Source organism: Prorops nasuta, unplaced genomic scaffold, assembly GCF_024137725.1.
Source record: "Prorops nasuta isolate Cenicafe-Biocafe unplaced genomic scaffold, Cenicafe_Pnas_1.2 PNAS00015, whole genome shotgun sequence".
Lineage (NCBI taxonomy): Eukaryota > Metazoa > Arthropoda > Insecta > Hymenoptera > Bethylidae > Prorops > Prorops nasuta.
In genome coordinates this window covers 1,965,075-1,975,965 of record NW_027116812.1, presented here as the reverse complement: position 1 = coordinate 1,975,965, position 10,891 = coordinate 1,965,075, and the positions used below count along the sequence as shown (strand labels likewise).

Here is a 10,891-nt window from a genome sequence, read left to right as displayed (position 1 = left end):
ACATGACTTTTCGGGCATTGATATCATCGATCGAGCTTTCTCGTTCATTCGAATATATGGAGTGTGTTTTGTCATAATTTTTAGTGCATTTTCTTTTCTTGTTGCATTTATACATAATAGAGAAAAAAATGTAATAAAGTTTACTGTTAAAAAATGGGGGGGAGGGGGAGATAAAAGTACACTTCATCAGAAAAACCCATCCTAATGGCACAGCTATAGATTTTACGATAGCAAATATTAGATGTAAGAGGAACCATACTTTTCTTTTAAGTTCTACAGGATCATCAAATTTAATTTGTTCGTAGAATTTTATAGTGATCAGTAAAAAGCAAACCTTACAGAAGGATCATTGTATAAACCTAACAGTTTAGAGTAAAGCGATCTCGATACTACGAGAACATAATAATCACTTCGTAAAGACCAATGATAGTGAAGCAATCTTTAGTATGCTATACACTAAATACCTCGAGTTCTCGAATGGTGAACCCACAGTAGAAATAATATTCAGGATTTCGTCATTTTTGGTTAATAAAGAAATTGTCTAAACTTTTTAAAAAATGATCAAAAAATTTTAATTAAACTTTGAATATACACTTTTTTTATTTTTAGCTAAAAATCTTATAGTTATCCACTTTTTTTATAACAAACCTTCATCTGTTTTTCTTTTTTATATGCATCCTGAAAGTTACAGTTTTTATTTGAAATCATTGCAATTTTTATTTTATATTTTTAACTTATATCCCGCGGAGAATATGAAATTCTGTAGGAAAAAAGTGGAAAATATTGTTTCATGTTTTTAAAAAAAGTTAACGTTCTATATTTATAATGTTACAGTCTTGAGCATTATAAAATATATTTTAAATAATAATACCGTTCCAATTTCAGGTTCATAATTTTTGGCAACTTAATTAAGTAGACGCTAATACAAATTAAAACTTGTCACTTATAATTAGTTTTTAAGCGACCTTGCATATAAATTTGAAAAATGTGGTATTAAAAAAGAAGTGTTTAAAACTTAATACAAATTTCAATAAGGAATTCTAAACGATAATTAATAATCAAGAAACACGGGTACTATCTCGACGGCTCTAGTACATATACAAATATATACCGACAAGGCACTGTATACATACATTCTCTCATATAGCAAGATTGGACGACCCATCCTCAAACATTTTTTAAAACTATTTCATATTTCTGGATTAATCACCAATTCCAACAGTGTGTCGGTGATTCTCCCTCTCATTATTTTTCAGATATATAACCTGTGCAGTTTGCAGGTACTCTTTCCGTGCTATTCAAGCTTTTTGATCCCTAAAGCGGTATTATTACTGTTTATTATTAAATGAATTCCCAATAAAGCGATCCTTTCTGTGGCACACTGCATTGTTCACCGCATCTATTTTCAGTCTTCGGATACAAAGACTCTTTACGATGGCAAAGTTACATACAGACGCGTATAAGGTAAATTGAAAGGGCAAAATAACGCTATTATGCTGAGGAATAATATATACACAATCGCAATGACGCACAGTTATAGTTACCAATAAATTCTGTTTAACCTTTTACAGTAATCATCCATATAAATGACTAATTCGGAATATCCTTTAGACACCCTAAATTAATATACTCAGGTATAAAACGGTTGTAGGCCGCGACTACCTGCTACCTGACCTGCTCTCTGGTGAGCTGGTCTTTTTACCTGCAGCCCCTACAGCACGATTATACGGTAAGAATAGACATGCATTGCGTTTGCTATTAAACGATGCAATTACATTCAAAATAATTTAAATTTATTTATAAAATAAAAGAACCAAATATATATACAAACGTTTTACTAATGTGAATTATGAAATAATAAATGAATTTTATCCATTGCCTAATGTGATTGATCCGTTAATGTATAAATCGTACTAATAATAATTTATATGCGGATCATTAAAATTCTTAATATCGGCATTACAGATCGAAAATGCTAGTTAACGATACGGCGTTGTTTGAAGGCCGAATTTATTGTAGCATTTTCGTGCCGCCAGAGATTTACCCGTGTGACGCTATAGATTTATAAAAAAAATACACGTTCAATAAATACTTTTGTAGTATAGAAACGGCTAAAATAAGTTGAATAGAAGCGTCTTTAATACAAAGAATTCCTAACGAATCCAACAAGTCCAAAAATAATGAAACCGGACGAGAAATAGCACGGTATCGTTCGTTGGCATTTTTCAATAAATAGAGGCCTCTTATCTGCCCTATTTAAATTTAGGAGTATTTATGGATCCGTTGTATGTTACTTTTTATATCTAAGGCGCACAATTTTTTCGTTTATTTGATATAAAAGCAATTACTTAACAATTTTTTAATTTATTTTTCTAAAAATCTGACGTCTTTGCTACAAAGAAAAATTCTAGACCTTATGAAAATGTTTTAATGAGTTAAAAATAAAGGTCTGCAACATCTGTAAATAGAGCAGTATCGTTGACTGACATGGCATTTCCAGTCTGTAATATGAGTATTACTGCGAATTCCATTGATAATAAATATTTAGTTCAATAAAATTTCAAGGTTTTCACATTTCGTCCCGCGGATTACCCTGTCTAGCACGGTTATTTTATAGGAAATTTATTTCTATGTACCGTTAGCCGAAACGCACAACAGCCACCTTAGCAATGCTGAGGTACAGGTGCCGGAAACGGATTATTTCTTCCCCCACTATAACGACCAATCACAGAGCTACGCGGGTATCGGGCGACATAGTGGGGAGGAGAAACTACCCGCTTCTGGCAACACTGTCCGGGGGTCTTAGTTTTTCAGTGGTGGGGATGCAGGCTATTTAATGTATAGGAGGCAGAAGCCCCAAAACAACGCAAAGCGATTTGGGACTCTACCAGTGATGGTGGTCAGCTGACAGTGTTTCTAACGTTTTGGTCACGTACAAGTGTTTTCAATACTCCGTGTATAAAGTTTTTTTTTTAAAACATTAAGATTGTGAGAGAGTGAGGAATCTAGTCTGCTGTATAGAGAGTGAAGTTGTTTTTAAAGACTTAACATCAAGATGACGACTGCCACTCGCATATCCGATGAAAAAACCTGGTTTGAAGTAATAAAGAGAGACATAAAACGTTCGGTATGATTTTTTTTCTATATTTCAATAAAATAATGTACAAGGTCCACCACTCGAATGACACATTGCGTGGATGTAGGAAGACGTGCATCTCCATAACTTTATAAGGGATATCAAATTTTTGCATACGACTATTTTGAAACCTCTCCCTATTTGAATTTTGAAATGATTTGTGCAAAATTTTAATATCTTTAATAGTTACGGAGAAAAACATTAGTGTTTTCTTACGTATATGCTTTGCGGCATTTTAAGGACCCTATAAATCAGTAATTAAATATTTTTTCTTTATTAATTTTAGATGTTGCTTGCCATTCTGCCGACGTTATGGTACATGATTACTGGAGAAGATGTTATCGTGGTCTACATACAACCAATCTTCAATATAAATTTATTATACTGTAAGTTTATATTAACATTCAAATTATTTCAATGATTTCAATGACTAAATTACTAAATTAATACATCTTGTTTTCAGATTTACCTGTTGCCATATTCATCTATATAATCTTTGTCTTCGGATTAATTATGACTGGTGAACTAATAATTCGAGAAATTAAAACAACCCGGCGTTGGTGGAGAATCGTACCCTCGATTATTTTATGGAGTATCGGTTTCATCTTCCAATTGTTTATTGGTATTTGGGTTTTAAATGTAAGTAATTTTTGTTCAAATGTAAATATCTCTTTGTTCTAATTAAATCAATTAAATAATTATTTTAACTTTCAGATCCCTAGTCTAATTGCTGGATTTTTCAATTGGGCATTCATTGGCTGGCAATTAGGTAATTAAAGAGTCATTTAAATATTTTATATTTTTGCTTAAATATAATAATTATTATGTTCAATTTTAACTTTTTCTGTATTTTTTACAGAATATTTCTTAAAGAGTTATTACAACTTTGTCATGAACAATCAACTCAATCACATGAGGATAGACTACGGATTATCCCACGGTTTGCGGCTATTAATATGTTAAAGTGTAAAATAATTTCGAGTTTAACATTTATAATAGTATTGTATGTTATATATTTATATCAATAATTTTGTACAGTGATGATAAATATATTTATTTTTGAAATTAACTGCATTGCTTTATTAATAATAATATATCATTTCAAAATTTGCGTATTAAACAAAATTCGAATAGGAAAAAAACCTAACAAATGCGAACAGACTTGTCCAAAATGGGAAGAATTTCAATTATTGTCTCGCGTCGGCTTTTCGAACAAACCTAACGTGGAGAGGAACAAATTTTGACGATACCGGTGAATTGGTTATAGTGAAATGTGTAAAATGCCTCGTACCAATATGGACTCTTTATTTTATATTGTATGTTTTTCTTTAATATTTGGACTTTCTAACGCGAACACGCAATATATGGCAGATACTGGTTTAGTGGAACAGCTGAACGAAGAAAATTGGGAGCGAATACTAACGGGAGAATGGATGGTTGAATTGTGAGTTCATTTATGCTTTGATGGCGTGCCAAAATCCACGCCATACAGTATATCAAAAAAGATCTACTCTTTAATAAGCAAAAAATTGTGAATTTTATTTAGAGATTATTATTTATTTTTCGAACGTTCTCAATTTTTTCCATTTCAACGAGGTAGCACTCATAAAGATGTCAAAAGAAATGAATTTTCATTGTAAGAAGCCTTCAAGAAGATTTGTCAAAAGAATTGTACCTTTTTAGCTATGCACCTTGGTGTCCTGCGTGTAAGGGGCTTGAACCAATTTGGGAACAACTCGCATCTCACAAAACAGAATTAAAAATTAATGTAGGTAAAGTTGATGTAACAGATTCACCTGGTCTCACAGGACGCTTTGTTGTAACTACATTACCTACCATATACCAGTACGTATGCAAATACTATTTAAAATAAAAACTGTTTAGTAAAACCATTTTTTATTATTCAGTGTTAAAGATGGAGTTTTTCGACAATACAAGAGTCCAAGAGACAAGGCTTCTTTGGTTGATTTTGTACTTAAAGAAGTTTGGAAAAAAGTAGATCCAATTCCCAGTTGGAAGAGCCCAAATTCCTTTCAGATGTCAGTCATAAGTCAAATCTTTAGAATGTCACAATTATTAAGGGTAAGTACTAGGAGAATATTGTTTATAAATACGTAAACCACTCAATGTATTTATCTTTTCAGGAAATCCATAGTAAACTTACAGAAGACTTTGGTCTGCCGACATGGGGCAGTTATTTAATTTTTGCAATAGCAACAATTGGTTTGGGAGCAATTTTAGGATTGGTAAAGCTATTTAAAAATTTCTGAGTGAAATAAATTCAATTTATTTAAATTATATATTTTACAGATTGTCGTGTTTCTCATTGACTTTGTTTATGCATTCATCTGTAAGTTATATACTGGTGATGAAGAAATAGTTCAACATGTTAAAGATGATCTAGTCGATGAAGAAGGTTTAGAGAAAGAAGCTGATAATGAGAAGAAGGATGATTCTAAGGCAGAAGATACTAAAGCAGAAGACTCAAAAGAAGAGCCTAGTAGTCCAAATGTGCGAAAACGCAAGCCACGCAAGGCTGATTAGATTGAGTAATTTATTAACTGTAAATATCTAAAGCACATCAATAATTGCTAAAATCTGTTTGTTAATCAATTCACTTATTTTGAATTGAAGTGTAGCTTAAGACACCAGCTGTTATATACCTCAAAATCAGTGCTTCGAAGGAAAATTGTTTGTGTCTAAAGAATCAAATTACCTAGGCTTGACGTTAAATTTTGTACTTACAAACTGGACATCAAATTGGACAAGGAATTAAACTCGATTACGATAATCTCAGGTATCTGTTATGTGAAGCAGAAAAAAAAACCGAAATATAAGATTAATTACAAAATTTATATAACAATTATGCCTATCTAAAAAAGAAAAGAAAAACATTTTGTCATACTAATAGTAAATTTAAGTGCAAGCATTTGAACGATGTTATTCCATGAGATTATAATAACTTCATTTTTTTATAAACATTATTTATTAACGTAAATATTATTATCGCTTCTACTTTTCATAACGACGATTAGCATAAATTGTTATTGTTAATAATGATGATAATAAAAGAATATTGTAAACTTTTATGCTGTCTTAAATCAGGCAATTTATCAAACTAATTATCAAACCGATAACTTCATGTAGAGTAAATAATTTTAAGAGTAAGATTTTCATAACTATGTTTTTTTACAGACTGATTAAAAAGTTATTAAGGATAGAATTTCTTTATTTCACAGCTTCCTATTCATTAATGAATGCCTTAGCGATGCCTGACCAACAGGTCATCAAACAGTTCTACCATAAGGAAGTCTTAAATCAAAAAATATTTAATCTTAATAACTTCTTAATTAAGAGTTAAAAACAAAAATGATATAGAAACTGTATTCTTAAAATCATACACATATGAAATTTTCTAATTGGTGTGAACTAACAACACCTTGTATGATAAAGATAAACACTTCTTCCGCCAGGTTTTCTCAAATAATAGTCAATTATTGTTAAAGAGTAATAGAAACGTACAAAATCTTATGCATTTATTGATAATTAAATTTCACATATTTTTCCAATTTTACTATGATTCATTTTTTATTGGCCTTGGAATTTTTAAAACTGAGTAAAATATTTGTATTGTATTTTCTTTCCAACTAAGTCGATTCTTTCATTTATTTTATATCAATGATACATTATATGCTAAGTTTTAAATCCATTTACCATTTATTTAACTATACTAAAAGCCTTTACTCACATTCCTAATCACAAGAAATTAATTCTGACCAAAAAGCATTATTTTATTGTTAAGCCTTTGTTATATAATAAATAAGGAACTGTAATACTGACTGCTTAATAAATGTATTTCATTATTAAAATGGCAATAATTAATAACCTTTACATTATGATTTTTTAAGCACATTTTTGTAATGAAGGTAAGCATGGAAATTGTTCATACTTCCCGTAATTTTAAATTAATCTTTTAGCAAATAAAATTTTCTATTTATGGACACAACGGTGATTAAAAATATAATTAAGTATTGAAATTAATGTAAATCAACTAGTGATTAAAAGTTGTGAAATTCTTTATTGTTTCGTATATGTACAAAATAGGTGTACAAGCTGCTAGCACATTAGATGGGAATAACGCCATGCATTAAAATGTTACAAATGCGCATAGTCTGGCAGTTGTAAATTGTGCATTTTCATAATACACCAACTTCATCTATTTTCTTTTGACAAAGCGGAATGAATGTCAGACGATGGCGCTTTTAAAATGAGATTTTATTTCTGATGTTAGCTCCTTGATTGGCGGCACCCAATGATTACTGCTCTTTTCTCAAACGTTGCACGAAAAATAATAAATTACATCAAATCGCTCATTTCATACTTTCTCAGCTCGTCCTTAAACCTTACAATTAGAAATTATCAATCTTTACTTATATGACCTATATTAGATAATATATTTTCGCTGAAAGTGTATAATTAACCCGTGGGAAAAGGAAAATCGAAAATTCTCTCTCACAGCTTATGCTTTCCACCCAATGAAACAACAACTGGTTAAAGAACTTTCGATAAATTATTGCAGCGCATTTTTTTCTACCAAATTTAAATCAGGCTTTAATTAGATTTTTCAGATAAAAGTTTACAAAACTTATTATATGGTTTAAAATGAATACCTTTTTAAATCAAATCAGAAAAGTCAAATCTAAAAAAAAAAAGAAGCGATAAAAAGTGCTCTCAAAAGTGTCAGAAATTGAATATTTCAAATAGAATGGATAGCACATATGTATGGACTAGGAGAATTTAATTACATAACTATAAAATACAATAATTGTAATTGTGCTAATAATCACTGATGTTCCAGTTGTGTTTTTTTAAATGTGGAAGGCAACGTTTGTCGTTCGACTATCTGATGAAACGATACTAAATTCGCTGAAATGCAGATGATAATGATGGACTTACGTTTAATAGCCTAACCTAAGAGTTTGTTGTTAATTAAATGTAACAAGGCTCGTGTTTATTTTTTCTTGTTCTTGTTAGCCTGATTTTTGTATTTGGCTGCAGCTGATAGTTTTGCGTTCTTCTTCTTAGGTTCGTCATCCTCCTCGTCTTCATCCTCTGGATCCTGCACGGATTAATAAAACGTAAAATATCGAATTCACAGAAACTCATTGAAATAAAAATTATGGAACAGAATAAAAGACTGTTACTATGGAACAAGAGGAGTCTCCTTGAGTAATGAATAAAAGCAACTAAGCTGTTTTAAAACAGTGGTTTATTATACAAAAAATAAAACAACACTTGAATGGAGCACAAACACAAAATGTACAGCTTTGACTTTCTTAAATGATATTTTGGCCCACCCATTCCTATCAAAATCTAGGTTTTCTTATGTACTTAAATATCCGTTATGCGTTATAAAAAAGAATCGGGTAGTATTTTTGTATGAAAAGAAAATGTAGCATTCTATTTACATTAGAATACTACTTCTCTATGGCTTCATCCACCTTGGCACGCTTGGTACCATTTTTTTTACCCTCTGCAGAATGCTTTCGTTTCTTTTGAGGTGCCTGAAATTTTTATTTCTAATGTATATACACAATATGGACATTAAAATAATGCTTCAATTTAATCATAAGCAAATAAACATTTTCCAAATCAATTCACAAAACGTAAGTCCGAAAATATTCTGCATGTTAGTGGTAAAACATGAGAATCACAGCCACTCTTTCACCAATGTACTATATTTTTTATTTCTCTTTTTAGAACAGTAATTTCTTTTGCAATATATTTTAATTGAAATCATGGTTGCCATTCCAAGTTTAACCCCTTTTTCTTAAATTAAATTTGGTTTTGATCCTCTTTTGAATGATTTAAAAATGTGATTTTATAACTCGAATGATAGTATCTCTAATTAAATGATTATGATAATTCTAAAAAATGTAATTATCTTACCTTCTCATCATCCTCATCGTCTATATTCTCTTCTTCCATCTCATCTTCCATATCAACAAATTCTTCCATGTGGGTACCTAAAAAAAATCCTCAGTTGAACAACAGAAGATGATATAAAATTCTTAATAGTTAGTGAAGTATAATGAAGAAGATGGCCAAAAACAATCTTATCATTCTTCTATAAAAAAATTTAAAAACCTAAATATTCTTTATTTTAAAAATATAAAAGTTCTTACCAAGAAGATTATGGCCTACTATGTGAACAGGCCCACTACCCTTAATCAAGGTAAACGTAACTGGTGGGTCTGGAAAGCTAAGATCAAGGATAATTTGTGCAGTCTTTCCCATTTCTAAAAGAGCAATTGGCGTTTTGATAGGACCTTTAAGACCCATTGCCTCTACTTGTAATACATTGAGCTCCCCAACTTTAGCTTCTGGTCCCAGAAGTGCCTAAAAAAATAAAATAAAATCATAACTAATGTACGAAAATCGTATATCTATAAAATTTTCCGAGGATAAATTTCTCAAGATAATTAAAATAAATTCGTAAAAATTTTGACACGTAGCGTGCTGTAGCGACCTTGCAGCCACTTTAAATTGCTGCTTGGCGCGCAAACAAGGTAAGTGGCTGACGACAGCGCTAAAACATTAGGAAACAGTGACGCCCGACAGATATTAGCCATATTCTTCCGAAAATCAAGACACCAACTTACACTCGCATTAACCAAAAAACTTAAACAATCCTCGTTTCATAATACGTATAATATGAAATACTTAAGGATAAAGTTGAATTTTCTGAAAAACTGGTAGAGAATGAATCTTACTGATTAAGCAGAAAAAGAAAATTGGAAAGATTTTAAGGAAGGAAGAATATTTAGCAAATATTTAATCGATTATTGTTGTACAATAACGAGTACATACCATTTTAATGATCAATTTCTGATCAGTTCCAAATTCCTGATTTGGCCCATCGGTATCGTCATTCTTGTGTTCCGGATCCCACACTTCGGTGGCGTTTGCTCCTTCAAGAATGATTCCTGAAGAAGTGAATCACAAGAATAAAATCACTGGCTGCATAAGGAAATTAAATATTTGATATTTGTAGAAAAAACATTCGATACTAAGAATGGATGGACAATGAACAAAGTCACAATGGCCGAAAACCGGCGTCTTGAGCCGCTTGGATTTAGTCATTTTCGAAAAGTATCAAAGTACTGATGAAAATAAATTAATACAAATAGGCACAATAGCCAAGTGGATGATATTTACCATATAAATATTCTTCTGCCATGGCGATGATTTAGATATAATTGGATTGCTAGGTATGATGAATACGCACGGTGGACCTAACGAACTCAAATGGAGACTGTGAGACTGTGAGAGAGTGAGAGCTGTGAAGTATTATGTGGCTTGTGCGTGTGTTGTGCGCGCTGTTGTGTGGTGAGGAGACGCGGACGCCACGCGCGCGTTGAAGCTTAATTGCAGATAACTTCAAGTAATAGAGACGCACGTGTGCTGTGTGCTGTTATAGGGTAAAGAAAGTTGTGTAGTTGCTTGTCTTGTTACCCCCTAGACTTGGTCCGCCTTCTCATTGGCTACCGTGGCCTTTTCATTTTTTCAATGTTGCCAAATTACGTCAATGACTTTTAACTTTTTATTCCAGAAAAATTACTTTTTCCATTTAACTACAATAATTTTTGCCATATAAGCTGAACCACATCTTTTAATATTTCCCAACTGCCAATAGGTTAAACTAATTTAAATAATAAGTTTTCCAATTACGATTATTGTCCTTCACTAGCTTTC

The 10,891-nt window shown here is 31.3% G+C and overlaps 3 protein-coding genes across 4 annotated transcripts; 2 read left to right on the top strand and 1 right to left on the bottom strand.

Annotated features, from left to right (window-relative positions):
• The first annotated feature begins 2,911 nt into the window (after window positions 1-2,911).
• On the top strand, window positions 2,912-4,114 carry LOC136779100 (uncharacterized). The gene is made up of 5 exons (XM_066736444.1): window positions 2,912-3,127; window positions 3,423-3,522; window positions 3,600-3,775; window positions 3,851-3,905; window positions 3,996-4,114. The coding sequence occupies exons 1-5, from the start codon at window positions 3,056-3,058 to the stop codon at window positions 4,097-4,099; spliced, it is 507 nt and encodes a 168-aa protein (XP_066592541.1). The 5' UTR covers window positions 2,912-3,055; the 3' UTR covers window positions 4,100-4,114.
• Window positions 4,115-4,376: 262 nt separating this feature from the next.
• Window positions 4,377-7,012, top strand: LOC136779176 (thioredoxin-related transmembrane protein 1). Its single transcript, XM_066736602.1, has 5 exons — window positions 4,377-4,580; window positions 4,820-4,981; window positions 5,044-5,218; window positions 5,281-5,382; window positions 5,447-7,012. Exons 1-5 carry the CDS (start codon window positions 4,408-4,410, stop codon window positions 5,678-5,680), a joined length of 846 nt encoding a protein of 281 aa, XP_066592699.1. The 5' UTR covers window positions 4,377-4,407; the 3' UTR covers window positions 5,681-7,012.
• A 173-nt stretch (window positions 7,013-7,185) lies between these two features.
• LOC136779177 (nucleoplasmin-like protein) lies at window positions 7,186-10,519 on the bottom strand. Of its 2 annotated transcripts, none has more exons than XM_066736603.1 (5): window positions 10,355-10,516; window positions 10,007-10,122; window positions 9,322-9,535; window positions 9,086-9,162; window positions 7,186-8,255 (listed from the first exon to the last, which is right to left on the bottom strand). In XM_066736603.1, the coding sequence occupies exons 1-5, from the start codon at window positions 10,374-10,376 to the stop codon at window positions 8,148-8,150; spliced, it is 537 nt and encodes a 178-aa protein (XP_066592700.1). In that variant the 5' UTR covers window positions 10,377-10,516; the 3' UTR covers window positions 7,186-8,147. The 2 variants fall into 2 exon arrangements, with proteins under 2 accessions (XP_066592700.1, XP_066592701.1); XM_066736604.1 differs by lacking the exon at window positions 7,186-8,255 and adding an exon at window positions 8,389-8,700 and having other exon boundaries at window positions 10,355-10,519.
• Window positions 10,520-10,891: the final 372 nt, after the last annotated feature.